At 48.4% G+C, this 16236-nt stretch overlaps 1 protein-coding gene across 9 annotated transcripts in view; it reads left to right on the top strand.

The window, feature by feature from the left end:
- The window catches only part of SZT2 (SZT2 subunit of KICSTOR complex), a 937318-nt gene that overhangs the window by 623850 nt on the left and 297232 nt on the right, over positions 1-16236 (top strand). For all 9 annotated transcript variants that reach the window (XM_085602961.1, XM_085602966.1, XM_085602963.1 and 6 more), the window contains 2 exons: positions 12849-13025; positions 13740-13934. In XM_085602961.1, the coding sequence (XP_085459087.1) occupies positions 12849-13025; positions 13740-13934 (372 nt within the window). The remainder of the gene's footprint in view (positions 1-12848; positions 13026-13739; positions 13935-16236) is intronic.

The following is a 16236-nucleotide window of genomic DNA, read 5'->3' as shown; positions in this document are numbered from 1 at the left end:
TGGAAGCTTTCCTGCCATGAATTTGGTACTGACTTTACCATGAGGAAAAAGCTGAGGCTTTCCAAGTGATATCCAACATTTGCTTCTGACAGAGCAGGGCACATTGATGTTAAATAAGCCCCTGGGTCAACCTCAACTGGTCCCCACTGCCAGGCCATTGTCTCTGCTCTGAGAGAAGTTCTCACACCTCTGTCACACCCAATTCCTGGCAAGGACAAGCTGGGCAGTTGCTGTTGCTGTAGAGCTCCAACTGCCTCAGGCAGGTTAAAGGAACATTTCTAAAAGTTACATTTCTTACACATTTAATAAACATCTGATCATCTTTACCATTTTATTGGATTTCTATTCAATATAGAAAAATAAGTCTTTAATGGAGTCTGTAGCTGACACAGGTCAAGCTTTGTACCAGGTACAGCCTGACCAGAGAAAATGTTGTTTTAGGCCTAGTCAATGAGGGGGACATGCAATTTCAAATGTCACACATGTTCCACTGTTAAATATTATGCACACTGTGGGCAGAAGATGTGCTTAGGAGTGACTTAATATTTAAAATAACGTTTCCCTACCCCTCAAAAGGGTTATTTTGACGTATCTGTGCAGCGCAGATTAAGCTGCGTCCACCAGTCCACACAGGGTAGGCATGAAGCCATGTTTTCACTGCCACTCTACTTGATGTCACAATAGGGGCAGCAGTCCACAAGTAAAATTTAACTTTCCATGACAGGGGTGTATTTCTGCGTCACATACTGTTGCTTTACAGGAAAGTACCAATCCGTTTTTAAGCAAATTTTTACATGTTTAGGGGTCAGAGCACATAGACTGGATAGCGGTGTTCCCATGTTAGAGTTTAAGATTACCAGCAGGTGAGTCCCACAATAAACTAAAAACTGGTGGTGACCACCCAAAAAGGGGTCACTTTTCAAAACTCAGGTTTTGCATTACTGTTATTGATTTATATCAACCACCCAGGGCTAACCGGCAGATGGTCAAGCGGCAGAATATCACCCTGCCATCCACCCACAATCCCGGCCCGTCTTGTCTGAGATCCGCTGAGTCTCTGGCAGACCATCCTGTCCCAGACGCTGATCATACGCTTCTGGTAATTAGATGCTCTACTCCTGACCTCTACCCAACCGGAAAAAATATCTGGTTTTCATTAATGCAAATGAAGGCTCTGGCTGCTCAATGTAGACATTGAAGTGGCTGGGTAAAAAGGAGGATCTGGAAAAATCGTAAAAATTCGGCTATATTCTTGGACGTAAAAGGTGATAAGGTGACAGCTTGGGTCCAATCTGTGAGGATTGACCAAACCGAGCCTTGTATTGAACTTCCCATCTTGACAGATGTGAGCCATTCCGCACTAATGGCTGAAGTCCATCTCTTGAATATTCCGAACCTCCAGATAGTCACTCAGCTAATTAGCCGCAAGCTCTTCATAAGTCTGATACAATTCGAATGAGCAAACTAGATCAGAAGTTGCCTGAGGGATCAACAAAGGTTTGTTTTAGAAATAGTGTTGCAGCTGGTGAGTTAAGGGGCTGTGGTACAACACTGTGTGTAAATCTAATGAGAAGGTAAAACAAGCATTTACAATGCAATAGGTCTCGCAATGACATTGTTTTGAGCTATTGGCATTGTAAATGTTATTTTTTTTTCTTTCACCCTTCGTGAAGCATTAATCAAATGGTGTAATGCAAAATGGCAATAGCTCACTTTGTTGTAATTTTGAAATCTATTGCATTTGTACTATTGTGAGTTGTGTATTGTAAATGGTACTTGCTTTTATTAATGTTTTTTTTAATCACATTAATCTAATGCATTAAAAATGTTAATACCCACGCATTTTGGAATAAGGACTCTGAGTGGATATTACATATACCCATGTATTGTTACTATGATTGCAGTTACAGGTGTGAGATCACTATCACAGCAGATATAGGTGTGATATTACTAAAAATGCATATATAGGTGCAAGATCAGTATTCCTGCAGATATAGGTTCGGGGAGCAGTGGGCCTTGGGAGGGAGGAGGTGCTGTAGCCCAGGGTGAGAGAGTGGGAGAGATGTGTGGGGCAGCCAGTGGAGTGTGCTGATGGGGCCGGTGGAACGGGGGGCACGGCACACAGGGAGGGGGGCTGTGCGGATCACAGTGCCAGCAGATGGGTGGGGGGGGGCTTGTCGCCTTGCGCAGGCACAAGGAAGGGTTGTCGGTCTGCTGCCCTTGAGGTGGTTGCTGGTTTGGCCTCAACCCGCATGCATAGGGAGAGGATTCAAGGAGTGGCTGGTGTCCTTGTGTAGCGGTTCGAGGCCCAGTCTTCATGCCCTCTAACTTTCATCCTTCTGGGGCCAGTGAGATTGGTTGCAGTTCCTTGTCAACTCCGGAGACATGGGCGGGGGGGGGGGGCGGGAAGCACAGGCTGGGGAGGGAAGAAGGGCTGTTATTGTGGCAAGAAGTGCGGGGAGGGTCGAGGGTTGTTTGCGCGGGTGGCGCAGAGCAGACGATCACCTTCCAAAGTAGCATGGCATGGAAAGAGGCGGGGGAGCTGGGACAGTTGGCTCGAGAGTAGATGCAGTTCTGCCGAGCGGATGGTGTGAGGTGAGGGGTGGGTTGGGTTGGGGTGGGTTGGTGGAACAGCATGTAAGTACCGTTAAACAGGAAAAGGGTAGGTGAGATGCGTGCTGCAGCCAGAGTCCGCAGGTGGTTTGCGGCTGGGGTGCCTGCAATTGTGGTCGGCATTAAGGTGGGGTACTCGGATAAAGCACTGTTCGAGGCATATGAGCTGCAGATTACACACTATGCATAGATCGCCATCTGGTGTTGGGTCCCGATGTTTGCACTTGTTTTTGTCCTGGAAAGTCTTTGGAAGTCACGAGGTATGTGACTCCTCCTTTGGATCATAGTGCGCATGGGCATCGGCTCCATCCTCAGATTGGTTTTTTCCGCCATCGGATTCAGATGTGTTTCTCGCGCTCCAGTTCGGAACAGTTACCGATTCCTGTTTCGACGCGCAATCCTTCACCCTTTCGACGGTATTGTCTCGAACGCGAACCCTAATCGGCGCGCATCTCTACCAGTCTTCGATTCCGGTCATCGAAGAAGGCCTTCGGGCCGACCCGAGCCTTGGCATCTGGCTCATGGAAAGGACGCCTTTCAAAAAGTGTCCTTGATGTGGGTCGAAGTTTCCCCACACCGATCTGCATGAGGTGTGTAACCTCTACCTCTCTCCCGAGCACGAGGCCAGAGACTGTCCCGCTTGTGTCTCCTTCCACTCGAAGAAGACCATCCGGGATCGACGAGCTCGAAGGACCATGGCTCGCTCGTCAAGTTTGATCCCCGACGACATCTTCCAGGAAGGGATCGATGTGCCAGAGGAGCGGGTCGAAGAAGAGCTCATCAGCGCCTCCGAAGCCGATGACTCCGTCGAAGAAGTGACTCCAGCTCATCGGGTCGTAAGTAAAGACGTCGACCCCGACCCACTCCCCACAACAACAAAGGCTTCGGTCACACCTTCGCCCTCGGACTCAGGTGCACACCGACACACTGCTTCCCATGCGCCGCCCTCTGGCCCGGCAAAGAAGCCTACCAAGCCTTCCAGCGACTCGGACTCGAGCCTGCCTGCCACCGGTGCCCAAACCAAATCATCGGCACCGAAAAAGAAGCCGCACCCATCCTCTGGGCCGACCGCTACTTCCACCCGAAGCCCTCAGCACCAAAGACTCCAACCAGTGACTCCTCGGCACCGAAAAAACACTCGGAGCCGATCAAGAAGCCACTTCCCAAACGTTCAGACTTGCACTCTTCGGAGCCGAAAAAAACATCGACACAGAAGAAGCACACAGAGACTGACAAATCGCATGGCTCAAAGACCAAAACCGCTCCACAGCCAGCGCCGAAAAAGCCCTCGATGCCGTTGACACCGAACACCTAACCTTCTTCAGAAGAGCTTTTTCAACCAGACCCTCAACAAAAAACTTTAACTAAAGACCCTAAAACGGGTCAATTGACTCTCAGTTCCAGAAAAAGACCACTGGACATGCCTGCACCGGCTCCATCACCTAAAAAGAGGGATATAGCCACATCACCTCTTAGAATACCTTCTCCACCTCCACCACCTCCCCAACCTTGTTCTCCTACGCCATCCCCTACACCGGTAGATGACGACGATACATATGATGACACAGGGGACGGTGACAACATGCCACTAGATGACCCCAGGCCACCAGGCTCCTCTGACCACTGGGATGACTATAATATGCCAGATGTCCCTAATGTCCCACAAAAGGATATCTACCCCTCTAGGCCTTCCCCACCAGAAGATACCATGGGGTTTAATCAACTAATACACCGGGCTGCCCAGTACCACGGGGTCGACCTACATACAGAACCAGTCGAAGACGATTTTTTAATGGACACTTTCGACACCACCCAAAGGTCCACATCCACTTTACCAATGCTCAAAGGGGTGATCAAACACGCTACAGAAGTATTTAAAGACCCTGTCAGGACTAGAATCCTCAATCCTAAAATTGAGAAAAAATACAAAGCTGCCCTCACAGACCCAGCTTACATTAAGGGCCCTGTTCCATTAGACTCCATGGTGGTCTCAAATGCTAGGAAAAGGGCTAATTCGCAGACAACAGGTGATGCAGCTCTGCCCGACAAGGAGTCTAAACTCCTGGATGCCTCTGGCAAAAGAACAGCGTCCCAGGCAGCTAATGTTTGGCGCATCGCAAATACTCAAGCCCTGTTAGCCAGATACAACAGGGCTCACTATGATAAGTTAGAGTCCCTACTCCAACACCTCCCAGACAAATACAAACATAAGGCCAACGACCTAATACAAGAGGGTAAAGTTATCACCAACACCTCTATCCGGTGTGCTCTTGATGTAGCAGATACCGCATCCAGAGCAGTGAACACCAGCGTCCTTCTTCGCAGGCACGCCTGGCTACGCATTTCCGAGTTTAAACCTGAGTTGCAAAGCTCTATCCTCAATCAACCATTCGACTAACAACACCTTTTTGGCCCTAATGTTGATGCGTCATTTGAGAAGATGAATAAGGACACAGACACAGCCAAATCAATGGGAGCCTTGCAATCGCAAGCTCCCAGACGTTCTTTTCGTTGCTCATCCTACAGGGGCAACTCCAGGGGATACTCGTCTGATACCCCATCCACCTCCTACAAGTCTCTCACACAATCCACCTTCACCAGAGGTTACCACAGAGGAGGATACCGAGGCAACAATAACCAGGGCAGAGGCAAGACTAACAATACCCGCTCTGCCTCCACCCCTGCCCAATGACTTCCCTCCGCTTCCGCCGGACCATTCCACTCCTGTCGGGGGAAGACTACAGCAGTTCCTTCATGTCTGGACCAACATCACCACAGACAGGTGGGTGAGACAAATAGTGCAATCAGTTTACTGTCTCGAACTTACCTCTACCCCCCAAACATTCCACCCAAACAGCGTCCAATGTCAGCAGAACATTTATCACTCCTCAAACAAGAGGTAATTTCCTTACTACAAAAAAGTGCAATAGAACCAGTTCCCCTGCACCAACAAAACACGTGAGTTTACTCCCGGTATTTTCTCATACCAAAGAAGGACGGCTCTCTGAGACCTATTCTAGACCTCAGGCCACTAAACCTGTACATACAATCAGACCACTTCCACATGGTCACACTTCAGCAAGTCCTCCCTCTACTTTCACAGGGCGACTTCCTGGCCACCTTAGATCTCAAGGACGCCTATTTCCATATTCCCATACACGCTGCTCACAGAAAATATCTCGGGATTGTAGTGGACGGGCAGTACTATCAATTCAAAGTACTCCCTTTCGAAGTCACAACAGCACCACAGGTATTCACAAAGTGCCTACAACACATTCACGTCTTCCCATACCTCGACGACTGGCTCATAAAAGCCAGCTCGTACAACCAGAGTGTTCATCACACTCATGTGACTATCCAATTACTCCACGACCTGGGGTTCACAGTAAACCACACCAAGTCTCATCTGCAACCCTCTCACACACAACAGTATCTCGGCACCACATTAAACGCCTCAAAAGTGCTAGCCTATCCCAGTCCAGCAAGGATAGAAGCATTCTCGCTCTCCTACCCAAATTTCAGCCGCATCACTCTCTCCCAGCTAGAGTGTTCATGCAGCTCATAGGGATGATGGCCTTTTGCATATTCATAGTGCCTCACGCAAGACTCCAGGTGCGTACCATACAAGAGTGCTTAGCACGCCAATGGAACCAGGCTCAAGGTCAGCTAACAGATCTGGTGTTGGTAGACGGTCGCACTCATCGCTCTCTGCAGTGGTGGAACACCAAAACCTTTCCAAAGGGCGACCGTTCCTAGAGCCAGTTCCTCAGATTGTCATGACAGCGGACGCATCGCTCTCCGCCTGGGGAGCTCACCTATTACATCACACCATGCAAGGCAGGTGAACACCTCAACAAAAGTTATTCCACATTAATTACCTGGAATTACTGGCCATATTCCTAGCCTTAAAAGCATTTCAAAAACAAATATCGGGCAAGACTGTCTTAGTCCGCACGGACAACATGACAGCCATGTACTACATCCAAAAACAAGGCGGGACGCACACTCTGCAGCTCTCCCAGCTAGCACAAAACATATGGAGGTGGGCTATACCTCCGAACATATTTCTCCTAGCCCAACACGTCCCAGGAGTCCAAAACACCATAGCAGATCTGTTAAGTCGTCAAACATAACAGATCCACGAGTGGGAACTCCATCCACATGTTCTTCAACTATACTTTCAAATGTGGGGTCAACCACAGATAGACCTCTTCGCCACCCACAAACGCCAAATGCCCAAGCTTTGCCGCCAGATACCCACACCCATTATCCAAAGGCAATGCGATATGGATGAACTGGTCAGGCAGATTTGCGTACGCCTTTCAGCCTCTCCCACTCATACCACTGGTGGTGCGCAAACTACGGCAACACTCACTGACTCTAATTCTAGTTGCTCCAACTTGGGCCAGACAACCGTGGTACACCACATTGCTGAAACTGTCAGTAGTCCCGCACCAAAGATTACACCTCTCACCACGCCTCTTAACCCAGATCGGTGGAGAGATCAGACACCGGACCCAGCTCAGCTCAACCTTGCGATCTGGCTCCTGAAATCTTAGAATTCGGTTACCTTAACCTTCCTCCTGACTGTATGAATGTCATTAGAGAACTAGACGCCCTACCACTAGAGCCTGCTATGCAGCCAAGTGGAAGCGATTTATGATATATTGCCATAACAATAACATCAATCCCCTAGATGTGTCTATCCAACACATCATAACCTACCTACTACACCTACAAAGGTGCAACTTAGCTTATACGTCTATTTGGCTACACCTTGCTGCTATAGCAGCATATCTACAAAATAGACAACATTGATCACTATTTAGAGTACCCGCCATCAAAGCCTTTATGGAAGGACTCAAAAGGATAATTCCTCCCAGAGTTCCACCCTCACCTGTGTGGAATTTAAATATCGTGCTCACACGACTAATGGGACCTCCTTTTGAACCTCTACATAAATGTGAGCTACAATTCTTAACATGGAAGGTTGCTTTCCTAGTGGCCATAACTTCTCTAAGAAGAGTTAGTGAGCTACAAGCCCTAACTATTCAGGAAACATTCTCACAAATGCATCACAATAAGGTGGTTCTCTGCACTAATCCTAAATTCCTCCCTAAAGTCATTTCCCCTTTCCACCTTAATCAATCTGTGGAGTTGCCCGTTTTCTTCTCGCAACCACACACAGTCGCAGAAAGAGCTCTTCATACTTTGGATGTTAAAAGAGCATTGCTCTATTACATTAAAAGAACACAACCTTTTCGAAAAACCAAACAACTTTTCGTTTCTTTATCACCACTACACAAAGGCAATCCCATATCTAAGTCCGGGATAGCCAGATGGATTGTTAAATGGTTACAAATTTGCTACCACAAAGCAAAACGCACTTTAACTGTTCCTCCTAGAGCCCACTCTACAATAAAAAATAGGGGCTTCTATGGCATTCTTAGGCAACATTGCATTAGATGACATCTGCAAAGCAGCTACATGGTCTACACCACATACGTTCAGAAAACACTATTGTGTAGATTTGAAATTGAAACAACAAGCCAGTGTGGGCCAAGCTGTACTCAAAACCCTATTGCAACAGATACTGGTGGCCGCCTCTAAGGAGTGGGACTGCTATACAATCTATGCACAATGTGTAATCTGCAGCTCATATGCCTCGAACAGAATATGCTACTTACCAGTATGCCTCTGTTCTTGGCATGTAGAGCTGCAGATCTACACACGCCCACCCGCCTCCCCGGCTTCCTTTATCTGTTCCAGTATTATCTTATTTAGATGCGGTATACACGGGCATCTTCCTGTTTCTTACAAAGCTCCATCATTTCCCTGCTGGCGAAAAACAATCTGCTTCTTCTACTTAACAATGTAGTGTCTCCGAAAAAATAAAGTGTTGCCGTAATAAATTGGTGCTCGGTGTAGCGGTTTCCTGCCCAGGCAGTGGTTGGCTAGGTTGTTTACACCGAGGTACCCGCGGCAGAACACGGTGCGGGCGCCCCTCTCAATTGGGTAGGGCGGCTTTGCTCCAGGCTTGGGGGAGGGGGCTGGTACATGCATAGGTGTAGGATGTGCGGCTTCAGGCGAGTTCAGGGGTTTCAATAAAAGTTATCCTCTGGCAGATACACAGGCACAGTAGATTGGGAGGGTGATGGGGGAGCCGAAAAGGGCACACGCTGCCGTAAGATGGGGAGAGAAGGCAAGTTATAGTCGTACAGGAAGATGCAGGGAAGAAGGGGAACGAAGATGCAGGAACAGGAGGTGCCCTAAAGGCAAATAATTATTTCAACAAGTTTAGAACTCCAGAGACCCTTTGGGGACCAATGTGTTTCTTATTCTAAGTATGTTTGTCAGGGGTTGCCCTCACTGCCGTACACGGGACACCATTATCCCAAGCCAATTTTAGGGCATTAAATAATGTCAGCGGTATGAAATGTCGCCTTCAGGGAGCCGACGTGGCTGCCGAGCTCGGGTTATAGCACGAACACGGTCTTGTTAAAGAGGCCCGAGCCAGCAGATTTCCTTCCTAAATGTGCATAGGTTCCAGAGAGACGTCCGTCCCCGCTCCTCACATTAAAACTGCCTTTTTAACTCAGTGACGTGTGGCAGGGAGTAGAGGCCTCCAGTCGCCCCTGGCCACACTTACCCCGCAGCGGGGGGCAATTATCCAGCCACGGGGCGGTAAGTTCAGTCGGAACTGACTGCCTGACGTGGTGGTAGCCAGGGACGGGGCTAGCCAGACGTGCCCTTCAGCCCAGTGTCTGAAGGGACTAGAGCAGAGCCGGGCTCGCCCTATGTGTGTGTAAGAAAGGAGAGGCGGGAATCACCCTTCGGACCAGTGCGTGTGTGAAGGGACAGGAGCAGAGTCTAGTCTCGCCCTTCAGACCAGTGAGTGAGTGTGTGTGCGTGTAAGTAAGGACAGGAGCGCACCCCAAACTCGCCCATTGGACCTGAAGTGGAGTATGTGCCCGTAAGGGATAATGCAGCCGCACACTTTGGTCGAGAATTGCAGTGATTCTCGTGCATGTATGTACCCATAGATGAACAAATGCGTATATAGATCTACGTATACCTTTATTAGTCATGGGGCCAGTGGAAAATATGTCTAAACTAACTGATATTGTGATGGCCAGGTGAAGGCAGGAAGGGGGAAGCTCGGCCACCTTGGGCCCGGGAGTGAAGCGAGCCCCCTCTGGCCCAGGAGTAAAGCAGAACCAGGCCGACCTCTTCGGCCTAGGAGGAAAGCAGGCTCAGGCCGTCCCTCCGGCCCAGGAGTGAAGTATGAGTCGGAATAGCCGGCTGCGCCCTTGGGTCCACTGCAGCACTGGTTAGAAGCATTGTAGGTCCATAGCTACAACTGTAGATCCGTGCGTCTTCCTCAGGCCAGAGACCGGCGGAAAACTCTGAACCAACTGTTTAGCACCATGGGGGGAGAGGGGGGATGGGGGGCAACGCCCTTCGGCCCAGATGTGCAGTGAATGTGTCAATATCTGGTTATAGATTTATATATATTTCTCTTCGCTCTAATATGTACCGGACAGGAACCGTATAAGGGACTGAGTTAATAGCAAAGTGTTTGCAGAGCATTTTACCAACTCTTCTGCCCGTGGCGGGCTTCTCAGAACTTTATAAACTTCCTTAATCAAAGCACGGATACTTTTCGGTTTCTGACGAATCCGTCAAACTGAGGAGGAAGTCACTGTGAGTCTGTGCGTGATCAAGCTCTGCCGTGTTTTTCACGCGTCAACAAGCCGTCATTCTTTACACGCGAGAAGAAACGCCAACCGTGGGGAAGATGGTGCTTAGCATAGTGTGCTACCCAACTTGTATTTTGCTGTTTCGGTCATGGCATCTAGATATATGATACAACAAGTAAGATCGAGGACTATCGCCTTCGGGAGGGGAGGGAGGCCCCTCGAGGCGGGTGGCAGTCGTTTTGTTCACTAACTCTCACTTGGGAACACACGTGATCTGGGGAATTGCTAGCAAGGCAGGAACGTTCTTTGTTACCTCCCTGTCTCCTTTTGGGACAGCCCATCCAGATTGGATCTTTTGCTTCACGGCTTGTTTATATAACACGCCTCCTTTAGATAAAAAATTGCTTCACGACAGCCGTGAAGCAAACAATCCAGTGCGGATGGACCGTCCCAAAAGGATAAAGGGCGATAACAAAGAAGCCTTATTTTCAATCGGAGGCCACCATTTACCATAAACGATGACGCCATCCAATGAAAATGAGGGACGGGGCTTCGCACCCCCTTCTGAAATCTCCTCTCTCACAATATGTCTCGCAGAGCGAGCAGTGCATGCGCGCTGCAACCTTAGGCGAGACCTAAAAAGGAGGGTCTATGGTCTCTCCTGTAATAATTGAAGGTTGGGGATACAGTGCACCCCGTCTGAATTTTGGCTCTTAGATTTAATAAATTCTGATAATTGTAAGTGTCATTTACTCTCACATTCAGGAATGCGTATTCTTAAAGATCCTCAAGTCTGCATTTTAAAGGTTTAATGCAGCTTTATATTTGTCAGGGCCTGACAACTTATAAAGGGCTTCCAACTTCTCTTCCACTGCTGGGGTAAAACAGACAGGTCTGCCCCACTCGTTTTGACAGCCCTTTTCCATATTTTGACCCCTCCATTGGAAGTGAGTTACAGTCTCAGAAATTGTGGCCAGACTTGTAATCTGGCATGTAATAACTCTGACATGGGAGATTCTGCAACCAACCTTGCAGCTTCCCCAACCCCTTTGTCATCAGCAGCTGAACAAACTCAGGGGGAAGTTACCCACTTGCACAGCACTGACTTTTGTGTAGAACCATTAAACTGAAGGCTCTCTGCTTTCAGATGACCTAGAAGCATCATAATCTTCAAAGAGCAGATAGATGAATAACAGGCAGGTATTACAAAGTCATGCTTAAAAAGACACTTAAAAAACAACAGTTAAAAAACCCCTGATCCCAATACTTAAAATGCTAACTTTGCACCTGGTGTAAATCCCAATGCTAAAGCCTAGGTAAAAAGTAAAGTGTGATATTTTCATCCCTCAGCATCCAATACCTAAGGTACCAGCTTTGGCTCTGGTGTAAATTCCAATGCTAAAGCCTAGGTAAAGTGCAATATGTTTAAAGTGTGAAATTTTCAACCCTCAGCATCCAATACCTAAGGTACCAGCTTTGGCTCTGGTGTAAATTCCAATGCTAAGGCCTCGGTAAAAAGTAAAGTGTGATATTTTCAACCCTCAGCATCCAATACCTAAGGTACCAGCTTTGGCTCTGGTGTAAATTCCAATGCTAAGGCCTAGGTAAAGTGCAATATGTTTAAAGTTTGATATTTTTAACAACATATTAGATTAAAAGGGCTGCCATGGAGATCATATTATCTGCCCTCCAAAGGCCAACGATGCTCTGTTTGCCTTTAGTGAGTGGTCCACATCTAAAACCTAAGTAAAGGTTCAAGGTTTTTAGCAGCATATTGAGTTAAAGTAAGTTAAAAGGCCATTGAGCATAATAGGTTAAAAGGCCTACACTGGAGATAATATTATCTGGCCTCCTTATGCTAAAAAGAGCTCTGTATGCCTTTTTTTTTTTTTTACTGCCTCCAGATCATAAGGACTGTGAGGGCCATAAAATACTCAGTTCACAAATACACCCAGTATCTAAAGTGCTAGCTTTGTCTGAAATACAAAGACTGATCTTAATGCCCATATAAGGTACAATGTTTTCGGTCATGGAAAGTGCAAAGTTTTGAGAAGCATAATAAATTAAAAGGGCATGTAGCAGTGCCTACCCACACAGTTCAACGGATAAACAGCCACACCCCTGACGCCCCCCTGTGCAAAGAGTACAACAGTAACAGGAAATGAAGTCACTCAGCTGTGGGTAAAGCCTTCCCTCTTTCCTCCCAGGGTCACCCAGGTGGTTTGGACACTGTAGGCCCCCCCTCAACTCTCAGCTCTCCCCAACATATAGAAGATCAAAGACCCAAACAAGAATAGAGACCCGCTCCAGACCTCTCTCTGTGGGGTCTGTCATCACTGGGGTATTGGAAGTTCGTCCAGAGCAGGTCGTAGATTTACTAGTTCCTCTGTTGAAGTTAGTGATTCATTACAAAGGCCCTGGTCGGGTCAAAGACAGGGAGGATAAGGATACGTTTGACTCAGAGTTTTTGCTTGTCATCGTCGTCTAAAATCTGGAATTCATTGCTTTTGATCTGATTCTGCTTTTTCCATTCAGGAATTGCTTGCATCGCCCTGTCGTTTGTGGATGAGCAAGGCGCCGCCATTTTGCTGGCATGCAGTGAGAGGCCAGATCCGACTGTGCTTGAGGCGCACTCTGCATTTCCGCTTCGAGATGTGGAGTTTGAGAATCTGACAACTGTGAAGAAAGTGGACACAGGCGATGTCCCATCAGGTGTGACTTGAGCAGTGAATGGTCTGTGTTAAGCCGTTCCCGCTGAGCTTCCCTGAACACCTACTCTTAACCTCCTCTCCATAACTCTTTAGTTACCCTGCTTTGACCCTCCTTCCAATTTCTGTTAATTTTTGCCAGTCCTCTTTATTAACCCATGTCTGCTTCTGTATCTCTGACATCTGCTGTACCCTTAGGCTTTTCCTTCCTTCGCCTTTCTCTTCTTTTTTTTTTGGAGGTTTTTTGTCTTCTTTTTTCTGCCCTTGCTCTTAGATTTAGCACTTAAGTTTCATCCTTCCTCCATATCTCCTTTCCACTTCCACGGCATAAGTATTGAATTTGTTTTCATTCCTTCCTTCCCTCCTTCCTTCCTTCCTTGCAGTCATCTAATGCTCTCTTCAACTCTATTTCATCTTAATAAGTGCCTAGTAGTATACGGCATCCCACGATTTCACCCATTCTATTACACCTCTTCCCACACTAACCATTACCCCTCGTTTTTTTATACCTTCACTACCTACTTACATCTTTCCCTTTGCCATAATTCATGCCACTCATTACTTCTTGTACCCTCCACATTACTTCTCTTCTGTACAGTCTCACCCCAATAGCCTTTCCCCACATTTCTGTAGTCTTCTTCCCCTTCTCTCTCTCTTTCCCATGTATCCTCATCCGTTCCTCACTTTGACACTTTCTAATACCACCTTCTCCTCACAGCTGCATGTACCCTGGTGCGTTTTAATATCTGGGAGAAAGGAAACGTGAGTCCTCTGCAGCTGTCGGATAAGCTGAGCAGTGCCCTTCGCCACGCCCTGTGTGATACCATCATGGAGTTCCGCCTGCTGCCGGCACCTCTGTGCCTGGAGTCGGGCTGCCCTGTTCACGTTGCAGAGCCAGAAGATGTGGGCAATGGTAAGTGAAGGGCATTCCCAGTCCAGTGCCTCTTCGAGACTAGCTAACTGTGTCTAAGAGGATATTGCGGGGTAAGATTGTGAGGTTTCCAAAGAAATAAAGATGAGTGTGTTGAGAGACTTGTAACCTCATTGGGCGGTACCTCTTCGCTTATTGCGGGTCTTGACCTACTCAGATGCAGTGTTTCCTGTGACGTCCCTCCTCACCTTGCGGCGACTCCCTCGACACTCAATGTTCTAGTCTCTCGTCTTATTATAAGCTGTGTTTAGGTCAGGGCATCAACACAATATTATGAGATTTTAGAGTAGATGTTGGAAGGCGGACCCCGAGGAGTCGGTGAGACCACCAAGGGGGGCCCTCACACTGCACGAAGTAGCCGAGCGCTGCCGAGAAGTCTCCTGAGAGATCGTTCTCCTATCACGTACTAGCACAGTAACACCACCACACAGGACTCAAGGAGGTTGTCTTGCGACAAGCAATTCTTTATCAGCAATAAAAAGGTTATGAGTTCAGTATTTACAAGTAGGGATCGAGGGATCCACAAAAGTCTCAATGTCTCTTTGGAAGGGTAGGGGTAGCGGGACAGTCTTTGGCAGGAGTGCGGTACGAGGGTACCTGGGGCCCAGTTCTTCTCCTCAAGCTGGAGGACCTCCGACCTCGGAGGGGTCGAGCCGCGACGGCGTCAGCAGGGCTCTGGCGTACAATTCGTGGAGAGCCGCGAGTCACTCAGCAGGGCTCTCAAGATGGTTTCTGCTCGGCTCGACGTCGTCAGCAGGGCTCCGAGGAAGGCTTCAGCGAGGTTGGGCCGCGACAGCGTCAGCAGGGCTCCGATGTTCCAGGTGGTTCAGATTGTTCACAAGAGGGAGCCGCGACGCAGTCAGCAGGGCTCGTGATGGTTCCGACAAGAGTTCTTCTCCGTAGGGTCAGCCGCGATTCACTCAGCAAGGCTCTCGACTCCGGGATACAACTGCCGATCTATGGTGGGGTCGCCCCAGATATAGGTCTGGAGCCCTTTGATGTCCGGACCTATGCGCCCAGGAGGGCGGAGCGGCCGGGTGGAGGTGGCCAGACGCCCTGCTGGAGAGGCGCCAGGCCCAAGGGAGTTGCAGGGCGATCACACCTCGAGAGGGGAGGACAGTTGGGGGTCCCATCGATACTGTCCTCCGCCGGGGGCGATGAATGGTTCCTGCGGCACCCCCTGGCCAGTTCGTGGTGCCTCGATGTCGGGGCTTCGCTGGGGTCGAGGCCGGGTTGAGCGGGGTCGCGCTGGCTGGTGCACAGTGTGACGTAGATGCCAACAAGATGGCGGAGCCACGAGGAGTATGCGACCGCGTGCAGCTCCGGTGGAAGGGCCTTGGTGCAGTTCAGACGGTTGGCCCGTGAAGGCCGGGGCGGGGAACGGGCACAATCCGGGGGGGTTAAGGACCACGCCACGAGGCCGGGTCCAACAGTAGACATTTCGGTGACTATCAGCATATGCACACATCAAGTAAACTGCACACGTGTCGGCGCATACTCCCCATTCACAGGCCATTTTAGGATTGTAAATGGCACTGGTTCTTTCAGCACTTTAAATGATGCCAGCTTTTCACATACATCAATCTGCATGCCACCTGGTGTATGTGGCGGCACTGTTCATTTCTGTGACTTCCATTTTACTCAACAGAGAAGACTGATGGTCTTTGCAGTCACTTCTAGTTCTTCAGTTTCATTGTAATTTCAAAGGTTGTCAACCCATATCTTCACCACGGATGGGTGGGTGGGTATTTGGTCGGTTGCCTACTTTAGGCACAGCCACTGCAACTGTAACAAATCTTGCGCTCTCTATGGATTTTAGTCCTCGTAGTGCTAGAAAGCACAGTTCAATTTTGGATTTGATATCTTCTGTCGCAATAGCATAGAGCGGATGTCATCAGCAGGGTTCGAGTCCGATATTAGGTGGATGAGGTAGCTACTTCAAGGTCATGTTTAGGTACTTCTGCCCTCATCATGCAGCAGGGAGATATGGTTTGTTAATGACTCTAATGTATAAAGTTCAGTCTTGGTTGCAAGGCTTTTGATGGTGTGCATATGTTAGACTATTCGTTATTGGCAGGCCATGCCTGTTGGCCATCCACCATTAAGCTGCAGTTCTTGTGTTTATTCAGTTCTTGTGTTTATGCTGGTTAGTCTACTGCGCATATGTGTTACCAATTTTCTACATTTAGTTAAATGATTTAAATATACATGTACATTTGATTAGAGGCTATACCTCCATTGAGTATCTGCTTCAGTTCGATCACCCTGCTTGAAGTAATAATTT

This window comes from Triturus cristatus, chromosome 4_2 (genome assembly GCF_964204655.1).
Source record: "Triturus cristatus chromosome 4_2, aTriCri1.1, whole genome shotgun sequence".
Classification (NCBI taxonomy): domain Eukaryota; kingdom Metazoa; phylum Chordata; class Amphibia; order Caudata; family Salamandridae; genus Triturus; species Triturus cristatus.
The sequence above is the reverse complement of the archived record's forward strand: the minus strand, read 5'-3'. Positions and strand labels throughout refer to the sequence as shown.